The sequence below is a fragment of the Chiloscyllium punctatum genome, chromosome 6 (assembly GCF_047496795.1).
Source record: "Chiloscyllium punctatum isolate Juve2018m chromosome 6, sChiPun1.3, whole genome shotgun sequence".
Taxonomy (NCBI): domain Eukaryota; kingdom Metazoa; phylum Chordata; class Chondrichthyes; order Orectolobiformes; family Hemiscylliidae; genus Chiloscyllium; species Chiloscyllium punctatum.
In genome coordinates this window covers 30330564-30353095 of record NC_092744.1, presented here as the reverse complement: position 1 = coordinate 30353095, position 22532 = coordinate 30330564, and the positions used below count along the sequence as shown (strand labels likewise).

Below are 22532 nucleotides of genomic sequence, written 5' to 3'. Positions count from 1 at the left end.
AACCGTTGTTCCTGAATACGTTGTATAGGTGTTTTTCCTTGGCTTCTCGTAGTTCCTGGGTGCTGCAGTATGTTGTGCAGCAAAGACATCTCGGAGATGATGATCAGACTATTCCAGCCGTAGGCACCATGACCACACTGAAACAGCTCCTGGTGAATCTAAAGGATCCTGTACCAACAATCAGCAGAACGAACATCATATACAAAATACCCTGCAAGGACTGCAACGAACGTTACATTGGACAAACAGGCAGTACACTAGCCACCAGGATGCCTGGGCACCAACAGGCCACCAACATGACCAACTATCACTGGAATCCATACACACAGACAAAGAGGGACACCAGTTCATTTGGAACAATACACCTATCCTGGGACAGGCTAAACAAAGACACACACGGGATTTCCTGGAGGCCTGGCATTCAAACTGGAACTCCATTAACAAACATATCGATTTGGACCCTGTTCACCAACTTCTCAGAAACAGAACTGGATCTGATAAATAGCAGGTGGGACAGAACACCAATGCTTCATCGGAGGCTCACTAATGATGTTACATAGCATAGTGACGAAGCGTCTGAGAACAAATCGACCAACTGCATTCTTTCCAGGGTTCTGTAATATTTCTGTAATAAAGTTGGAGGTGTAGTGGACAGCAAAGAAGATTACCTCAGATTACAACAGGATCTTGACCAGATGGGCCAATGGGCTGAGAAGTGGCAGATGGAGTTTAATTCAGATAAATGCGAGGTGCTGCATTTTGGGAAAGCAAATCTTAGCATCACTTATACACTTAATGGTAAGGTCCTAGGGAGTGTTGCTGAACAAAGAGACCTTGGAGTGCAGGTTCATAGCTCCTTCAAAGTAGATTCATAGGTAGATAGGGTCGTGAAGAAGGCGTTTGGTATGCTTTCCTTTATTTGTCAGAGTATTGAGTACAGGAGTTGGGAGGTCATGTTGTAGCTGTACAGGACATTGGTTAGGTCACTGTTGGTTGCAATTGTGTGGAATTCTGGTCTCCTTCCTATCGGAAAGATGTTGTGAAACTTGAAAGGGTTCAGAAAAGATTTACAAGGATGTTGCCAGGGTTGGACGATTTGAGCTATAGGGAGAGGCTGAACAGGCTGGGGCTGTTTTTCCTGGAGTGTCGGAGGCGGAGGGGTGTCCTTATAGAGGTTTACAAAATTATGAGGGGCGTGGATAGGGTAAATAGGCAAAGCCTTTTCCCTGGGTTGAGGTAATCCAGATCTAGAGGGCATAGGTTTAGGGTGAGAGAGGAAATATATTAAAAAAACCTAAGGGGCAACCTTTTCACACAGAGGGTGGTACGTGTATGGAATGAGCTGCCAGAGGAAGTGGTGGAGGCTGGTAGAATTGCAACATTTAAAAGGCATTTGGATGGATATATGAATAGGAAGGGTTTGGAGGGATATGGGCCGGGTGCTGGCAGGTGGGACTAGATTGAGTTGGGATATCTGATCAGCATGGAAGGGTTGGACCGAAGGGTCTGTTTCCATGCTGTACATCTCTTTGACTATATGACAGTATTTCTGCGTCTGTCCTTGTAAATCTTTGAGAGATTTACTCAAGTATTTCTATGCCATTTTTATAACATGGAGAGCAGAACTAAAACTGCTCAATAAAAGTCTTAAACAACAAATAAAAACAAAGTACTCTACTGTGAATGCTGGAGGCTTGAACTAAACAAAAACAAATAACTGGAGAAAATCAATGGGTTTGGCCCAACTGTGGAGAAAGAAGAGAATTAATGTTTTGAGTCCAGAGTTCTGAAGAAGGGTCACTGGACTTGAAATGTTAACTCTGTATTCTCTTCACAAAGGCTGCCAGACCTACAGAGATTCCCCAGCTGTCTTTTTTTTGTTTGTGTCAAGGCCCTGTACAAGTTCAGCATAACTTCATTTGTTGTGGACGTTAAACACCCGAGGTTAAATGTTACTTAAACAATTCAGGCATATGCATATCTGGTTAGTTTTATTGCAAATCCTTCAGTATCAGCTCCAGCATCACTGATTACTTGTTTCCTATATGAAGGACTTATACCTGAAATGTAGACTCGGATGCTGCCTAACCTGCTGTGCTCCTCCAGCATCACGTTTTTTGACTCTGTTTCTAAAAATGAATATATACAGCCAATCAAGTTCTCACCGAATTACCAATATATAATATAAAACCATCACAGGTTCCCTAATTCCCTACGGCCTCTGGCCTCAGACCTTACTAAATAATAACATTGGATTCTATATCCCCAGTGATAAATGCCAGTATTTTGATGACCTGCAATCCTACTTTAATTGTTTTGTCCACATCTCGCCAAGATCATTAAAAATTGCTGTCCACAATCTGTGCTCCTCCAGGGAAGTCCACCAGGCTGCAATCTCTGTGTAGTGAATTGATCAAAACATCCATACTTATATGGAATCGCACTGTAAAAACTGCTCAAGAACTTACACTTTGTTGAATAAGGAACTATATTCATAATTATTGCTAATCACCCTCACAGGACCTCACTGTTTTACAACAGTGAAATTTTTCTATTCTGGAATTTTAGAAAATCATCCTTTAAAAATATTTTTTTCCTTTTATAATGTGCTGGTTTCTTTCTTTAAACATTGGTTTTGCTATCTGTAAACTTAAATAAAAATAAATTTGCAGTTTTTAAATTCTTGGTTTCTCTGCGGGAATATCTGAATGTGAATGGCTACTTACTTTGCTTATTGATGTTAGTACTGCTGCATGTCTGGAAGCTCCTGAGAACTAGCGCATAATTTAAACCATCAGGAAACAGGAAACCAATACCAGAAAGAGGGTAGCATTCTTTCTGCTGCTAACAAAATCTAATTGTACAGTGTACCATTAAAATGAGGTGTATTGCATTGTTAATATGTCATGGATGGAATTGGTAAATGTGCAAAATAAGGTTAATGAAACAACTGCATCTTACAGAAGTAAATTTTCATGCACAAAACTCAATTGGAAACTCAATGCATGTAGGATTGCAAGGGAAGAAACTTTCTACCAGAGCAGATTATTGCACCAGCATACTGCAATCTTGTATCAGCATAATTTTTGGATATTGTAGAAGTGACATGGAAGTAATTTATTTTCTTTAAAATCAATAGGTGCCTTGTAGAGGCTGGAGATGTAGCATTTGTAAAACACACAACAGTTTCTGATAACACAGATGGTAAGTCTAGTTGGCTCTTCTGGCCATTTTGCGAGCTTCTAAATCCTCTATTTCAATTCCAAGTTTCCTTTCAGTTACAGTTTTACCTATTTTTAATCCCACATGGGTTCTACATATTTCTTCTTTTCTTCATACCTCATCATCTCCAGTTCCATTCTCCTCCACATTCTTCCTGTCCATGTTGCTTTTCAAAGTATGTCTTTTTTTCTTTCCTCCCAACCCCCCTTCCCTCACCACAGTTCATTTTACTACTTTCTTAACGCTTGTCAAAGAAATGTTGGACTACGTAGACCAAGAAATCTCATTATTGATCCCTTTAGTAAACTTTAAAGTTTGAAGAATATGCTGTTCACTATCTATAATCCTTCAATTAATGTCCAAAATATCTGTCAACTCCATCTTAAAATTACTGAACTGATTGTCACTTGACTCCTTTGAACTTCACCCTATGACACTTCATTGGATTATCGTAAGCAGTTTCTCAGAACACACCTTGTCATTAGGTTTATTTTCCCAAATTTTATAGTCAGCTGGAAAGGAACATTGTCCAATGTTTCATCACATTTACAGTGGCCTATTGTGTAAAGGCCCTTAGGCAACCTTGTAATGATATCATAAAGTTGGAATTTATCGAGCATAAATAGCACAGTGTGCTATTTAGTCAGACCATTGTATACCATGATTTTTACATTTCATGAGGACAAGAAGAAGACAGATGTGTCCTTACCTAGTGTTAAGGTTAGAGCCTGGTATATTGGCATTTATCATATTTGGCAGCATTGACTACTCAAGCATAATAAATACCATTGCTTTGAAATATAAGCCTGAAGATAGTTCTTGACTTTATCTTAGCATCAACCAGTCTGTCTCAAACCCAAACATACAGTGAGGCATGTAGCCACACAATAAAAGATAGTGGTAGCAGCAGGATTCACTGATGAGAAAATTGTGGAAACAGTGAAGGTTAAGAAACAGACTTGAGATTGAAACTAACAGAATTTTTTAAAAAATCATTTTTTTCAAGGAATCCTTAATACAGCTTTAATTCCAGTTAGCAGCCAGAAAGGTCACAGAGCTGACTAGCTGCTCGTGAAGGAAACATCTCTGAATAGAAAATTCTTCCAGAAAAACCACCAAAACACTTTCAAAAAGCCTTTTACAGCCAGTAATTGGAGAAAAAAGCTTTAAAGAAGTAGTGAGAGCAGTAAACACTCACAAGCAGCTAACAGGATAAATCTGGATTGGAAGTTCCATTCAAGAAAGACCAATTACTGGTATACGCTGAGCAAATTCAATCCGATAAGGGTTAGTGACAACAAGTCTTTCATTCCTCCCAAAAAAGGTAGTCATTTTTATTATTTAACAGTCAAATTAAATTTTTATTCAACCTCTAAAAAATGCTATCTTTTATTTTTAATTAAAATATAATATAGGAGAACCTTTGATAAATCAGTCACTGAATTTCTTGAATCAAAAGAGGATCTAATTCGAGAATAAGCAGTCGAAATAGCAATGTATACAAAGTTTTGAAAACCATTCAAGAAGAATTATATGGCAAAACTTCCATTTAATGCAGAACTTTTTACAGAACATGCTGTCTACATAAAACACACTAAACCATCTGACCAGAGGACTCAGACCTCTCCTCTGACCAAACAAGTGCTGAACGAAAGCTCATAGGCTGTTTAGTGGCCAGAGATTTCAAAACAGTTGAAGGACTAGTCACCAATTGTAATTGATGTACTATAGACAGTAATGAATGACAGGAACCTCTTGACTCTACAGAATTTCCTGAAGGACCCTCGGCCCATTTGGGCATGAATGAAGATCACGTTACCTCATTGTAGTTAATTACTACTCAAGATTGCTTGAGGTTAAACAAATGACATCAATGACCAATGAAATACTTGACAGCTCCAACTTCCCCATGGGAGATGTTTGCCACTCATGGTATCTTGGATGTCCTCATTTCTAATGAAAACCCACAGCTTACTGGTGAAATATTCAAAGCATTTACAACGACACTTAGCTTTCAGCATGTCACAAATTTACCTAGATACCGTCAATCTACTGGAGAGACAGAATAAGCAGTACAGACAGTGAAAAGTCCTGAAGTAAAATCCAGATTTGTTGACTGATATGCATATTTACCTCTCCACCCTGCTCTCTTCATGGCACTGCCTGTTAGAACTGCTGATGGGTGCAGATCAAAAAAACTTAACTCCCTGCAATGCACAGCCACTTGCTTCCTAGAGATAATAGTAGGGCAATTCACATTACTTCCAAGAAGTACCACCAATTGGAGTAGGCAGGTGTAAATCTATAATACGTTACCCATGTAAAAACATTGACTACAATGAAAAAGGACAACTAGTCTGGATGAAGGCCATTCATAGGAAGGGTATTGTTAGAGAGCAACTGCCTGGGCAGCATCAATCAATCATGAAGGCCATGTCACCTCATTTCAATGTCCCAGCCTACCCTGTTTCTATCCTTACTGCAGAAACTATCTGCTTAGTGAGAACAAAGTCATGCAGTACTGGTAGTGTGCCACAAAAGTACCTGTACTCCCATCAGATCCTTTAGTTCCATTGCTATATCATTTGTAATGTCATTTTGTTCTTGTAAAATGGTGATTCCTTCCCAAACTGCTGTCACGTTTTCATAGAATTACAGAACTTTACAGCATGTCAATTTTTAAAATAAATACCCAAGAGTCAAATTGTGTAAATTTCTCCGATCTTTACATCTTACAAATACAATCCATTTCATTCTCAAATGCTAGTGTGGATTTTGTTTCTATCCCTGTTTGTGCTAGGGTATTGTATGCTCTAAACCTCTCCACATACTTTAATGACTGTATTCCTAGCCATTCCCAATATTTTGGGTAGTCATTGCTCTTTTTTCCTTCTTGAGTCCTACATCTTCTCATTTCTCTATACTGAAATTAATCTACCAACTACCTGCCCACTCCACCAATCTACTTTCTTCCTTGCAATTTGCAAGATCCCCCCCCCCCCGGGCACACCTTTGCTTACATCTCTTCCCTAACTGAGGCATATTTACTGCCAAGTGCCTTAATTTTTCTAACTGACCGAATATGTGAGAAGTCCTTTCATTCCTTTTACCTATGTACTTTAACCTAGGATAGTTTCACTGTTTCAAAATATTAAAATGTCATAGATTTATAAATGTGTTTTTTTTTTCACTAGCAAGAAATCAGGAGCCATGGGCTGTGAATCTAAAATCCACTGATTACCAGCTACTGTGTCTGAATGGTGCACGGGCAGAAGTGAATCAATGGAAGGAGTGTAATTTGGCTAAGGTTCCATCTCATGCAGTAATGGTCCACCCTTCCACATCCATTACTGCTGTCTTTGGCTTGCTTGATAAAGGACAGGTAAGTAGTTCAGATGCCACCCCTGTACTACAGTTGCATTTGCAAATCAAGAAAGGGATATCAATATAAACATCTTACTAAACTGACAAAGACTGAAAAAATTGACTTGAGTGCTATCTCAATATCTATAGATAATTTCCTTAAATCCTTCATCTGCCACCTACTAGCCTACTCCTCCAACTTGTCAATATCCTTTTGGTGTTCCACACTGTCTTCCCAGCAGTTTAAATTTCTTCCCACTTTAGTGTCACCTGCAAACTTGGAAACTGACCCTTGCATACTAAGATGCAGATTATTACTGCCAATTCCTGGGGCCCACCACTACAAACTTTCCTTTGCCCAAATAAAATCTATTGACCATTATTCTGTTTCCTATCACTCAACCAATTTTGTCTCCATGTTGCTGCTTTCCACTTATACCATAACTTATACCTTTTCTCAAGTGTTTTATGTGGCACTGCATCAAATGCCTTCTGGATATCACATCAACAGCATTAACCTCAGCAAGCCATTTTTTTTACATATTCAAAAATCTCCAGCAATTTAGTTAAACACTATTTCCCCTGTAGCGATCTGTGCCATCACTTCGTAATCATCCAATCTTTTTCTGTATGATGACTAATTGAATTGAATTTATTGTCACGTGTACCGAGGCACAGTGAAAAGCTTTGTCTTGCGAGCAATACAGGCAGATCACAGAGTTAAGTATCATAGGTAAGTAAATAATGGGTAAACAGCAGCAAAAACAAAAACACAGGTACATTGTACAGGCAAATGTTAAGGATTTGTGAGTCAATTCAATATTCTAACAACAGTAGGGTAGAAACTATTACAAAACCGGCTGGTGAGTGTGTTCAGGCTTCTGTATCTTCTCCCTGATGGTAGAGGTTGTAGAAAAACATTGCCAGGGTGGGATGGATCTTTGAGAATGCTTGCGGCCTTTCCTTGACAGCGGGCCTGGTAGATGGATTCTATAGATGGGAGGTTGGCCTTCGTGATTATCCAGGCCGTATTCACCAAATTCTGTAACCATCCCTGTATCTTGCAAAAAATTCCATCCTTACCATAACTTCTGTGCTTGTTGTTGTACCAACTCTTTGTCAAATTTTTCTGATTTAAAAATTTTTATCTTGTTTTCATATCCCTCCCTGGTACTTCGCCTTTGTAATCTCCTTCAGCAACATACCCTTAGATATTTGCACTCATCTAATTCCGGTCTCTCGTGCATTCCCAAAGATAGTTGCTATGCCATTGGTAGCCATAACTTCAGTTGTCCAGCCCCAATCTCTGGAATTCCAACTCCCACACCTCACCACATCTCTATCACTTTCCTCCTTTAAGACACTTTGAAAGCCAGACTCAGTGTTTTTAATCATCTGATCTAGTATCTGCTTGTATGACTCAGTGTGATACAATGTTGTAAATTCCTGTGAAGTGCTTTGATCTGTTTCAACATATTAAGAGTACATGGACATTGTTGTTCTCTATTTGGAGCTCCCAAGAATCTACAATCCCTTTTCTCTTGCTTATCAACATATTGTCATTGGAATGTACAGGGCCAACTTTCACATGTATGCTGATGACATCCTGCTGTGCTGTTTAACATCAAATTTTAGTTAAACCAAAATTTCCTGGAACCGAGCTTCAGGAATATTTCCATCATTGCTTTCATATCTGATATAAGTTTCACTCAGGTCTCTGAATACTGTTAACACCTTCCCAGCCACTGTCAGCTTGAATCATTATTATTCTTTACCTTAATGCCACTTTGAACCTGGAGTTGTGTTTTACATTCTGCAGTCTATCCGATACTAATATTAATGTCCCCTTTTGCAAATTTGGCTGCTTGTGTCCCATCTTCATCCCCTTGTTGCTGAAATTATTTTGCATGCCTTTATTTATTGCAGATTCAATTAATCTAATGCTTCTATTACTGGTCACTCACTGTTCATCAGTTCCAAATTTGTGCACATCTGAAGGTTACATATTTTGTTTCATTCTAAATTTTACTCACCCATAATTCTTATTTTGATTTATCTTGGTTCTCAGCTCCTCACATTGCATTTTAAATTGTCATCTTTCAAAATTATGAGGGGCATGGATAGGATAAACAGACAAAGTCTTTTCCCTGGGTTGGGGGAGTCCAGAACTAGAGGGCATAGGTTTAGGGCGAGAGGGGAAAGATATAAAAGGGACCTATGGGGCAACGTTTTCACGCAGAGGGTAGTACGTGTATGAAATGAGCTGTCAGGGGAAGTGATGGAGGCTGGTACAATTGCAACATTTAAGAGGCATTTGGATGGGTATATGAATAGGAAGGGTTTGGAGGGATATGGGCTGGGTGCTGGCAGGTGGGAATAGATTGGGTTGGGATATCTGGTCAGCATGGACAGGTTGGATCGAAGGGTCTGTTTCCATGCTGTACATCTCTATGACTCACTGGTTTCTACCCTATCTCTTCCACCTCTTTCCTTCTTCTGAATTTTTTTTCCTCCATCTCCTGCTTTTATGCATTTCCATCCCTTCCATTGTGTATTTGTGGGAGAGACTTAAGGTCAATGGACCCATCTCTTTAAACTTCCCATTGGACCCAATGATACTGTGACAATCTTGGTCATTCCACTTAATCTCGCCGTACCTGAGTCAAGTGTTAATTTCTTTATGACATTTTGTCAGGGGCCTCAGCTTTACATTAAAAGTATCATTGGTTTTCATTAAAAACTGCTAGTTTCTAATGAAAATAACAAATTCATGAAACATATTCTTAGCTTTTGTATACCAATTATCTTGCTTTCCTTTTTTGACTGCTCATTTTATTAAATATTTCGGATCTTCTGGAGTCAAGCGAGGGTGGCTGCTAGTGGAGAGACAGACAACCTGTTCCTTGATAACAGTGCCCAAACCAGTCACAAGGGATTATGTCAGAACAGCTGGGGGCATGGGGAATAGAAAATAGAAATATTAAAGCTGCAAATCCGTAGCATGATCTTTGCTTTGTTTCAAGGAAGACTGACTGTCCTAAAGTTATGTACAAAGGTGATATTAAATAAATTTGTTAAAATAATTTAACAAATTATCTTGGTTCTCAGCTCCTCACATTGCTGAGGAGTAAATTAAACTTCATAGTGTTGGGCTTGCATTCATGGCACAGTGAAATTCTGCAAGTTATTAAAATGTAAAAGGTTTTTGGTTTTCCAAACTTTTCATTCACATCTTATGACTGGAGATTTGTTAACTCAGGAACAGGTTTCCCACCTGCTGCTTAGGTAACATTTTATGCATGGTTCTCAGTGATCACACCTTTGATATCAGGAAGTTAGTCTCAGTCATTAACAACTTGCTGTTCAGCAACCTTACAGTTAGCAGCAAGTTGAACTGTGCCATTCATAAATGTGTTCAGGTATCCTGGACAGCAGAAACCTAATATGCATGACTCTGAGGTTGTTGCTCATGCTAAATGAAACAACTTTCTATTTAAATTACTTCTCCAAATTAGGAAAATCCAAATAAAATCATTTGGTGGCATTCCAGTATTGGGCGGCACGGTGGCACAGTGGTTAGCACTGCTGCCTCACAGCACCAGAGACCCGGGTTCAACTCCCGCCTCAGGCGACTGACTGTGTGGAGTTTGCACGTTCTCCCAGTGTCTGCGTGGGTTTCCTCCGGGTGCTCCGGTTTCCTCCCACAGTCTAAAGATGTGCAGGCCAGGTGAATTGGCTATGCTAAATTGCCCATAGTGTTAGGTAAGGGGTAAATGTAGATGTAGATGTAGGGGTATGGGTGGGTTACGCTTCGGTGGGGCAGTGTGGGCTTGTTGGGCCGAAGGGCCTATTTCCACACTGTAAGTAATCTAATCTAATCTATTGGACTATGCATGAACCAAACATGCTATTGGTTTGTGAATATGCTGTCTGCTGGGGCGAGCTGTGAGATTCACATCACACATGGAGCAGGATCAGATCAAAATAAAAAATCTTGAGAAGTGGTATAATTTTAAAAAAACCTGATGAGTCAACAATCAGAACTGAATGCCAGATTGTTTAGCTTTATTTAAATTTAGGTACTGTCAGGATTACCTAAATTTATAATTTATGGTTCAGCACATTAGGCTATCAGCATTCTGCATCATTGTACTAAATAATCAGTTTTAATAGTATGAATTCCCTCGAATTTGTACATGTCAGAATTTCTGTTAGGCTGGTATTTACTTGTCATTACTAAATACAATTAGAGCTGATTTTTTTTTAGAACATTTACAACTCACGCTTTGCAATGTTGTCATTTTTAGGTTTTAATGTAGAGTCATACAGGATAGAAACAGGCCATTCAACCCACTATGTTGACCAACAAACACCAAACTACACTAATCCCATTTACATGCACTTGGTCCATATAGCCTGTTATGCCCTGGCATTTTAAGTGATCATCCAGATATTCTTTTTAATATTGCAGGAGTATTTGGCTACACCACCCTCTCAGGTAGTGCATCACATATTTCTACCACCCTCTGGGTGACAAAAAAAAAGTTCCTCAGATCTCTTCTAAGCCACTGGTTTCTCATATTAAACTTTTGCCCTCTGATCTTCGAGACACCTGCCAAGGGGACAGAATTCTCATGATATACCCTGTCTAAGCCTCCCATAATTTTGTATACCTCAATCAAATTTCCCCTCAAGTCTCCTGTGCTCCAAGAAAAAAACCCCAGCTTTTCCAGTCTCCTCTTATCACAGACTTTTCATCCCAGGCAACATTCTGGTTAACCTCTGACCCTCTCCAGTGCAATCATATCCTTCTGAAAGTATGGTGACCAGAACTCTGGCCTAACTCATGCTTTATAAAGTTGCAACAAGTTGTAATGGATACCTTATCACTGAAGAACATGCAGAATAAAATCTACTGGTCTTTATCCACATTTTTGGGTGAAGAGAGGGAGGGTTTTGTGTGATTATTTAAAAATCTATAACAATGAATGTAAAAATGTAACTTCTGGAGTGAAGAGCAGGAGGGAAATGGTCACTTCAGTAAATACAAAAAGCTGTTATTGTGGATTATTAATGTTCTAGAACTAATTTGAACATATCTCTTTCAAGCAGTCCTCCCCTGTGAAAGCATAAAATTGAAAACTAGTCCTGGTGTTTAAAGCAAATTTCACAGACAATATGGGGTACAAACTACATATCACCACATCACGCCTACCATATCTGTTAGAATTCTTTGAGGAAATAATGAGCAAGTTAGACAAAGGAGAGCCAGTTGACATAATCTATTGGATTTCCAGGAGGCTTTTGACAGGATGTGGTAGGGCTTTTGCCTGAAATGTCAACTTTCCTACTCCTTGGATGCTGCCTGACCTGATGTGCTTTTCCAGCACCACACTCTCGACTCTAATCTCCAGCATCTGCAGTCCTCACTTTCACCTGGAAAGATAAGAGTTCATAGTGTTGGGGCAGAAGGCAGAGAGAGGAGGAATAAAGGGGTCTTTTTCAGAATGGCGGTAACTAGAGGAGTTCCATATAGGTGAGTGTTGGGACCACAACTATTCATGTTATACATTAACGACTGAGACAAAGGAACTAAGGGAATTGTTGCTATGTTTGCAGATGACACACAGATAGGGACAGGTAGTGTTGAGAAAGCAGGGAGGCTACAGAGGAATTGGACATGCTAGGCGAGTGAGCAAAGAAGTGGCAGATGCAGTACAATGTGGAAAAAGAGTGAGGTTACACACTTTGCAAGGAACAATAGAGGCATAGGCTATTTTCTAAATGGGGAAAGTCTTTGAAAATCTAAACAAAGATGAGTCCTAGTTGAGTCCTAGTTGAGGACTCTTAAGATTAACATGCAGGTTCTTTGGCAGGTAGGAAGGCAAACAAAATGATGCCATTCTTCAAGATGGCTAGAGTACAAAAGCAGAGACATACTGCTGAGGCTGCATCAGGCTCTGGTCAGAATGCATTTGGAATATTGAGAGTACTTTTGGATGCTGCATTTAAGGAAAAATGTGCTCGACTTAGAGGGGGTCAAGAGGAGGTTTATAAGAATGATCTAAGGAATTAAGGGCTTGTTGTGTGATGAGCGACTGAGGACTCTGAGTCTGAACTCAGTGGAGTTTAGAAAAATGAAAGGGATCTGATGGAACCTTACAGAATATGGAGAGGCCTGGATAGAGTGGACATGGAGAATATATTTCTAGTAATAGGAGAGACTAGGACCCAAGGGCACAGTCTTTGAGTGAAGGGTTGACTCTTTAAAACTGAGATGAGGAGCAATTTCTTCAAGATGATGTTGGCATTTCTGTGGAACTTACTGTCACAGGGGAATTTGGAGGCCAAGTCATTGAGTGCATTTAAGATAGAGATAGATATGTTCTTGTTTAGTAAGGGTTTCAAAGGTTATATACAGAAGGCAGGAGAATGGGATTGAGAAACATATAAGCCATGATCGAATATCAGAGCAGACTTAATGGGCTGAATGTTCTAATACTGCTCATATATTTTGTGGTCTAACACAGTTAAAGTGGAAGACATTACTTTAATTAAAGCTTACTAGCACTTCCATTGCTGATTTATTTTTGTTGCCTTGGTTTACCTTTGCATCAGAATTCAAGGTTGAAGTACACACACTGAACTAACCTTTCAAGGAAGTATTGCTGCACTATCAGAGGTACTAACATCCAAAATAGATGACAATTTCCACCTACATGTTTCCAAACCTTAGGTGACATTAAAGATTCAGCAGTAGTGTTCAAAGAAAAATATGGAGTCCTCTTGATGTTTGGAACAATAGTAGTTCCTCAGATATTACCATAGTGCGAAGAAAGCACACTGAAATGCTATATAAATGGATGCCTTTTCTTGCAGGAATTTTTTGGGAAAAATGATAATCCTAATGGCTTCAAGATGTTTAATTCATCAGCCTATGATGGAAGTGATCTGCTGTTTAAAGATTCTACTGTTAGAATCATTTCAGTTGGGGAGAAAACTACTTACCAAGATTGGCTTGGAAAAACCTACCTGGACGCAATCAAGAAGATTGAATGTTCTGGTGCAGGTGAGTTATACCCCTATCTACTTGTATGAATATCATGCCTTAAAAAGGAGCATTCCATTTTTGATGCTTTATCTCAAACCTTATTGTTTTTATCAGTATGTTTACTGCCTACCTCACCTGAATTCATATTGGATTACATTCCCCAAAGCATTGTGATATTTCATGCTGGTGGTGCTTCCACAAGTCTGGTATACCATCAAATTCATGGGACATTGACGCCAGTACTGGGAAAAAGGGACCTGTTCCGATGGGATGGTCTTCATCTGAACTGTGCTGGGACCAGAGTCCTAGCGAATCGCATAATTAGGGCTGTAATCAGAGCTTTAAACAAAATGGGGTGGTGGGGGTGTGGTGGTGGGGGCAGTGGTGCGTGGGAGAGATAAGAGGGTTCAGTTATAGGGGGAACTTAGAAAACCCCAGGAGCTAAGAGTCTATAACTCAGGAGAGGTTATTAAAGTCTCCAACACAGACACAAATAGGACAGAGTGTTTAGAAAGGGTTAGCAATCAAACTTCAAGCACACCGAGCAAATGAATGACAATGAGTAGAGGGATGGTTAATACAGGACTAAAGCTGTTCTATCTGAATACACGCAGTGTAAGGAGTAAGGTAAATGAGCTTGTGGTGCAGATTGAAATTGGCAGGTATGACGTGGTGCACATCATGGAGACATGGCTACGGGGGATCAGGGTTGGAAGCCGAATATTCAAGGATATACATCCTATCGAAAAAATAGGTAGGTGGGCAGATGGAGCGAGATTTCCTTATTAGTAAGAAATGAAATGAAATAAATAGTAAGAAACAAAGTAGGGTCAGATGGTGTAGAATGTGTGGTTAGAATTGAGGAACCGCAAAAGGTTAAAAACCATAGTTGGAGTTATGTAGAGGCCTCCAAATAGTAGTCAGGAGCTGGGGCACAAGATACACCAGAAGGTAGAAAAGATGTATAGGAAAGGCAAAGTTATAGTGATCTTGGGGGATTTCAATATGCAGGTGGATTAAGAGTGAAGTTGGTAGTGGATTGCAAGAAAAGGAATTTGTCTACGAGATGGCTTTTTGGAGTAGCTTGTGGTGTAGCCCACTAGGGAACAGGCAATACTGGATTTAATGTTATGCAATAAGCAGATTTGATAAGGGAGCTTAAGGTGAAGGAATCCTTAGGAGGCAGTGATCATAATATGGTTGAATTTACTTTGCAATTTGAGAGAAGATTAAATCAGAGGAAATGGTATTACAGCTAAATAAAGGCAACTACAGAGGCATGAGAGAGGAGCCTAGCAGCAAAGACAGTGGAACAGCAATGGCAGGAGTTTCTGGGAGTAATTCTGGAGACACAGCAGAGATTCATCCTGAAGAAAAAGAAGCATGGTACAGGAATGATGAGGTAACCGTGGCTAACTAGGGAAGTCAGGGATAGCATAAAAGCAAAAGAGTAGGCATATAATGTGGCAAAGGGCAGTGGGAAACCAGAGGATTGGGAAGCTTACAAAGGCCAACAGAGGGCAATTAAAAAGAAATAAGGAAAAGAAGATTAAATGTGAGGGTAAAGCTAGCCAGCAATGTAAAGGAAGGCTGGAAGTGTTTCTTCAGATATACAAAGGACAAAAGAGAGCCAAAAGTGGACATTGCACTGCTGGAAAATGACACTAGAGTGATAGTAGTAGGGTACAAGGAAACGGCTGAGGAACTGAACAATTACTTTGTATCAGTCTTCACAGTGGAAGACATGAGTAACATCCCAAAAATTCAGAGCTGAATATGGTGGGCATCACCAAGGAGAAGATGCTAGAAAACTGAATGGCCTGAAGGGAGATAAACCACTGGACCAGATGGACTACACCTCAGAGTTCCAAGGGAGATAACTGAAGATATAGCAGAGGCGTTAATGGTGATCTTTCAGGAATCGCTAGGATCTGGGAGGGTCCCAGAGGGCTGGGAAACTGCTGACATGGCACCACTGTTTAAAATGGTGGTGATGATTTGCCACGGCACATTCGCTGCCACCGATTAGCCATTGACGGTTCGCCACCAGCGTTTCTCCACTGGGGCCGTTTGACCTCTGGAGACTATTTGCCACCGGAATATATATATATGTACTTATTGCTTTCCCTCCCGCCTGTTCTTTCATACTTCAGTCCCCTTTATTTATACAACAACCATAAGACCATAAGACACAGGAGTGGAAGTAAGGCCATTCGGCCCATCGAGTCCACTCCGCCATTCAATCATGGCTGATGCGCATTTCAGCTCCACTTGCCAGCACTCTCCCCGTAGCCCTTAATTCCTCTAGACAACAAGAACCTATCAATCTCGGCCTTGAAGACATTTAGCGTCAAGGCTTCCACTGCACTCCGTGGCAATGAATTCCACAGGCCCACCACTCTCTGGCTGAAGAAATGTCTCCGCATTTCCGTTCTGAAATGACCCCCTCTCATTCTAAGGCTGTGTCCACGGGTCCTAGTCTCCTCGCCTAACAGAAACAATTTTCTAGCATCCACCTTTTCAAAGCCATGTATTATTTTGTACGTCTCTATTAAGTCTCCCCTTAATCTTCTAAACTCCAACGAATACAATCCCAGTATCCTCAGCCGTTCCTCATATGCTAGACCTGTCATTCCAGGGATCATCCGTGTGAATCTCCGCTGGACACGTTCCAGTGCCAGTATGTCCTTCCTGAGGTGTGGGGACCAAAACTGGACACAGTACTTCAAATGGTGCCTAACCAGAGCTTTATAAAGTCTTAGTAGTACATCTCTGCTTTTATATTCCAACCCTCTTGACATAAGAGACAACATTGCATTCGCTTTCTTAATCACAGACTCAACCTGCATGTTTACCTTTAGAGAATCCTCGACTAGCACTCCCAGATCCCTTTGTGCTTTGGCTTTATTAAGTTTCTCACCATTTAGAAAGTAGTCCATGCTTTTATTCTTTTTGCCAAAGTGCAAGACCTCGCACTTGCTCACGTTAAATTCCATCAGCCATTTCCTGGACCACTCTCCCAACCTGTCTAGATCCTTCTGTAGCCTCCCCACTTCCTCAGTACTACCTGCCTGTCCACCTAACTTCGTATCATCGGCAAACTTCGCTAGAATGCCCGCGGTTCCCTCATCCAAATCATTAATATATAATGCGAACAGCTGTGGCCCCAGCACCGAACCCTGCGGGACACCGCTCGTCACCGGCTGCCATTCTGAAAAAGAACCTTTTATCCCAACTCTCTGCCTTTTGTTAGATAGCCAATCCTCAATCCATCCCAGCAGCTCACCTCGAACACCATGGGCCCTCACCTTGCTCAGCAGCCTCCCGTGTGGAACCTTATCAAAGGCCTTTTGAAAGTCCAGATAGACCACATCCACTGGGTTCCCCTGGTCTAACCTACTTGTTACCTCTTCAAAAAATTCCAACAGGTTTGTCAGGCATGACCTCCCTTTACTAAATCCATGTTGACTTGTTCTAATCAGACTCTGCTCTTCCAAGAATTTAGAAACCTTATCCTTAATGATGGATTCTAGAATTTTACCAACAACAGAGGTTAAGCTGATTGGCCTATAATTTTCCATCTTTTGCCTTGATCCTTTCTTGAACAAGGGGGTTACTACAGCCATCTTCCAATCATCCGGGACCTTTCCTGACTCCAGTGACTCTTGAAAGATCTCAACCAATGCCTCTGCTATTTCCTCAGCAACCTCTCTCAGAACTCTAGGGTGTATCCCATCGGGGCCAGGAGATTTATCAATTTTAAGACTTTTCAACTTTTCTAGCACTCTCTCTTTCGTAATGGCAACCATACTCAACTCAGCTCTGTGACACCCTTTAATTTTTGGGATATTACTCATGTCTTCCACTGTGAAAACTGACGCAAAGTACTTGTTAAGTTCTCCTGCTATTTCCTTATCTCCCATCACTAGGCTCCCTGCATCAGTTTGAAGTGGCCCAATGTCTACTTTTGCCTGTCGTTTGTTTCTTATGTACTGAAAGAAACTTTTACTATTATTTCTAATATTACTGGCTAGCCTACCTTCATATTTGATCCTCTCATTTCTTATTACACTCTTTGTTATCCTCTGTTTGCTTTTGTATCCTTCCCAATCTTCTGATTTCCCACTGTTCTTAGCCACTTTATAGGATCTCTCTTTTTCTTTAATACATTTCCTGACTTCCTTTGTCAGCCAAGGTTGTCTAATCCCTCCCCGGTTAATCTTTCTTTTCTTGGGAATGAATCTCTATACAGTGTCCTCAATTATACCTACAAACTCCTGCCATTTTTGCTCTAGTGTCTTCCCAGTTAGCCTCTGCTTCCAGTCTATTTTAGTCAGTTCCTCTCTCATGCCCTCATAATTACCTTTATTCAACTGTAACACCATTACATCAGATTATAACATAGTACATATTGATTAAAAAGGGGTGAAATAAGTATCATTTTATTGGTTTATACATAAAAATGAGTTACAAACACTTGCAGTGGCGAATCGTCCTCGGCGGCCAATGGGCAGTGGCGAAACGTCCTCGGCAGCCAATGGGCAGTGGCGAAGCATCCTCGGTGGCCAATAGGCAGTGGTGAAGCCTCCTCAGTGGCCATTGGGCAGTGGCGAAGCTTCCTCGGCGGTGACAGGGCAGTGGCTAATCGGCAGCAGCGAATGGTCCCATTCCGGTTTAAAAAGGCAGTAAGGCAAAAGACAGGAAAATTACAGGCCGAATAGCCTAACCTCATGGGTATGATACTGGAATTCATTGTGAAGGATGGGATTTCTGAATACTTATGTCTGACAAATTTGCTCGAATTCTTTGAGGAAGTAATGAGCAGGTTAGACCAAGGAGAGCCAATGGATGTTGTTATGGATCAGGCTGGACCCCTCAAAACATTTCAAGGTAGCCCAGACCTTAACTTTGCTAGATGTTCTAAGCAGGTATAAAGAGGATATTCCAGAAGAAATGTCACTGATCAAATCACTTAGTTTTAAACGAAACAGAAATTATTTCCAAGATTACTGAATGAAAGACAAACAACAGAAAACCAAAAACCGAATAACTTAATCTATCTGAAAAACCAACAGATCATCCCAACTTAACGATGCGGTTCCAAATACTTGCAACAATTCCCATAAACACCCCATGGCACAAAAGGTAAAATCAAACCCAGGGTCTTACAAGATAGAAGTCAGAGAGAGTATACCAGCCTGAACCTGCTTCTCTGTGGGTCCAGCAGTTTTTTTCACACCACTGCTAAAAACCAAACCAAACCAGAGAAAAGCTGAGCTGGGAGAACTGGCCACTCTCCTTTCATTGTAAAAGTGTTTTTAAAAATTTGTTTGCCTTCTGCACGTGGCATTTTCTGTTTGCTATTATCAAATTGGCCGGAAAATCCCTCAACCCCAGACTTTTCAGAATATTTACAAACTCTCTGAAAAAAAGTACCAAGGACAGCATAACTGTATTATCGGAGCAGCTGTGTCACAATGTTATCAACCTGGACTTCAAGAAGGCCTTTGACAAGGTGCCGCACAAAGACTACTTTGTAAGAGAATGACCCTGGTGTTAGAGGCAAGTGACTCACATGGATAGAAGCCTGATTGTTTAGCAGAAAACAGAGAGTGGGGTTAAAAGGGTCTTGCTCAGGGTGGAAGCCAGTGACAACTGGTGTTCCATAAGGCATAGTGTTGGGACCACAACTTTTCACCTTATACATTAATGATGAAGGAACTAGGGGCATTCTGGCTAAATTTGCAGACGATACAAAAATAAGTAAAGAGTCAGGTAGCATTGAGGAGGTGGGGAGGCTGCAGAAGGATTTGGACAAGTTAGGAGTGTGGACAAAGAAGTGGTAGATGGAATACAATGTGGGAAAGTGTGAGGTAGAAAGAATAGTGGCATGGACTATTTCCTAAATGGGGAAAAAATGCAAAGTACGAAGTGCAAAGAAACTTGGGAATTCTAGTTCAGGATTCTCCCAAGGTAGACTTGTAAGTTGAGTCAGTCGTTAGGAAGGCAAATGCAGTGATGGCATTCATTTTGAGAGGATTTGAATATAAAAACAGGGAAGTACTCTCTCAGGCCCTGGTCAGACCACATTTGAAGTATTGTGCGCAGTTTTGGGCCCCATATTGCAGGAAGGATGTACTGGCCCTGGAGCATGTTCAGAGGAGGTTCTTGAAAATGATCTTAGGAATGAAAAGCTTAACATACAATGTTTGAGGATTCTGGGTCTACTCTCAATGGAGTTTAGAAGGATGGGGGTGGGGGGGGGGGGGGTGATTTAATTGAAGCTTACAGATTACTGAATGGCCTGGACAGAGTGGATGTTGGGGAAAATGTTTCCATTGGTCAGAGAGACTAGGACCAATTTCATTGGCGTCCCATCCACAACCTTCAGCATTTCTTCCTCTTCACCACTGATGTACAGTAGCAGGATGATGTACTATTTACAACATGTAACACACTGAGCCCTCTCCAATAGCACCTTCCAAACTCACCTCTTCCATCACCTAGCAGGAAAGGTCAGCATTGGAACACCATCACCTGCAAACTCCCCTCCAAGTTGCACAGCATCCTGTTTGAAAACTATAATGCTGCATCTTCGTTGTCACTTAGAAGGGGAGTTCTGGGATTTTGACTAACTGTGAGTGTGCCTGACCCCAAGGACTGAGCAGTTCAAGGCAACAGTTAACCACTACCTTCCCCAGGGCAATTACAGACAGCAGTGAATGCTGGCCTAGCCAGAAAAGCCATTATGTCATGATCAAGTATCAAAATACTGAGGGGTTTAAACCTATTAGTCTGTAATTTCAGTTTCACAGCTGCTACGCTGCTCCTCCTTTTATGACATTATTATAAAATGTGGTATTGAAAATTTAGATTTTGTTTAAAAATTTGACTTTTGTTCTACTAGAGATTTTCCCCTAATTACCCATCTTTCTTCCAGCGATAACAAGGTCATCGTTGTGTCTGCTCATTTTAATGCTGCACAGTTTCTTCTTATAATCACCTCCATGATCTGCCACAAGACTCATTTCAAATCGGAAATGTGCAGGCAATTCATCCTTGTTGAACCGAACTACTCGAGGAGAGGAATTGAAACAATAAAAACAAAAACACACTGCATCAGATAAAATGAAGCCCAAGATTGAAAATGCTACCCAGCTGCAACAATACAGACATGAAAAGCAATAAATGATGATTCATTTTCCTAAGCTCAGAAATGTCATAACAGTTCAAGAGAGATGTCACACAATACCTGATTTAAGGAGAGTAATTTGTAGATTTAAACATGTTATATATGGAACTGGTAGAAAAATTATTTGGGGTTGATCATGACTCTTTAAAGAGAAGTATGTAGTAATTTATTAGTTGCATTCAGCAGCACAGCTTCTGTAAAAGCAGATGCTACATCATTGTGTGTACATGCCATATTATTTAGTGGTATAAATAATGGTTTACAAATACTTCGTTTATACGGTTTACATTTCATGGGACAACTTATACAACAAAGTGATTTTTGCAGAATGCTTTACAATGTAGGTATGCCTTATATAGAATTTTCAGTGGAATCTCTTTGAAGCAGTTGTGATTAGGCAAATATGTCAGAGCATAAAAAAATAGTCTGTTACTTATCTTGTGCATACCATCTCTAAAGGCAATAGCCATATCAGTGAGCATATGTGTAATTGCTTCCTTCACAAATGTATAACACCTCTTTCGAGAATGAATTGTTCTCCCCGGCAGTTGTAGTTGTTTTGGTAAGGTTAGCTTCTATTCATTGGCATTTATTCTTTAAACACAAAATTCCTGAAAAAACTGTTTTAGTCGCAGAAACTTTGGTAAAGCTCAGAAAACACTGTCCATTATATTTGGAGGGGAGAAATTTGTAGGTGAGGTGGAGAGTAGTAATGGAGTGGAAACAGCCAGGACCTGGGTTACAGAGGAAATAAGCATGAGATGTGGAAGTTTAGAAAATAAAGAGAAATAAATTTAGAAATTAATGAAGAAAGGGAAAAGAAACAGGATTCACTGAAGTCTAACATAGATGCAATGGGCTGGCTGGGTTCCTATGGTAATGTAATATCATGGAGCACAATATAGAGCTGTCTTAAAGCTCTATGTTTTCCAAAGGAATTGAAAATTCATCTTTGATGAACAAGTTTTGTAATTCACTTGTGAAAAGTAATCAATTTCCTTAGGTCCCCAGTGGAATGTTAATGGATTTTGAGTAAAAGGGAAAAAAAATTAGAATCCAGTCATTTACTTGGTTTTTAATCTAGTCTCGTCTGCAATTAAATAGGATCCAAGTAGGCAGCTTATTCAAGGCATGAAGGGATAAGAAATAAAAATGCACTAAGGACTTCTCTTCAGAAGTTGGATGAAGGTGTATTGCTGGAACATTGGAAATGGCATTCTGTTCCTTAATCTGTACTGCGTAATCAACGATGCAGATACTAGATGCCATTTTGATGTGTATGCCAGGTATGTACTCAACTTTGCTGACAGCCACAATATATACTTTATCTGTGATTGAGTTCAATGATGCTCTTATTAAACCCTAACAACAAAATAATGTTCCTAACATTGGCAGTAACATTTCATGTTTGCTATAATTTTGAAGTTTTAATTTCCCATCAATTTGCTCTTCAGGTCACCAAGAATCATCAATCATTTATTAGCTGCATGGTTGATAAGGCCAGCATATATTATTGCCAGGCTAAAGTACAATAAGCTTTCCAGAGAATGTTAGTTTATCAACAATAATTTAATATCCCTTTTGTTAAAAGCTAATATTCTGTGGTAAATTTTATAGTACTGTTAGAGAACCCAATGATGTTTTACCTATTAGAAATAGACAACAATGGCAGTCTGTAGAAGTACTTTTAATAAATACTTTAAA

The 22532-nt window shown here is 40.1% G+C and overlaps 1 protein-coding gene across 2 annotated transcripts in view; it reads left to right on the top strand.

Moving 5' to 3' along the window:
* The window catches only part of meltf (melanotransferrin), a 79600-nt gene extending 57068 nt beyond the window's left edge, over positions 1–22532 (top strand). For both annotated transcript variants that reach the window (XM_072572270.1, XM_072572271.1), the window contains exons 13-16: positions 3140–3204; positions 6417–6604; positions 13465–13654; positions 20577–22532. In XM_072572270.1, coding sequence (XP_072428371.1) covers positions 3140–3204; positions 6417–6604; positions 13465–13654; positions 20577–20635 — 502 coding nt within the window. In that variant the 3' untranslated portion in view covers positions 20636–22532. The remainder of the gene's footprint in view (positions 1–3139; positions 3205–6416; positions 6605–13464; positions 13655–20576) is intronic.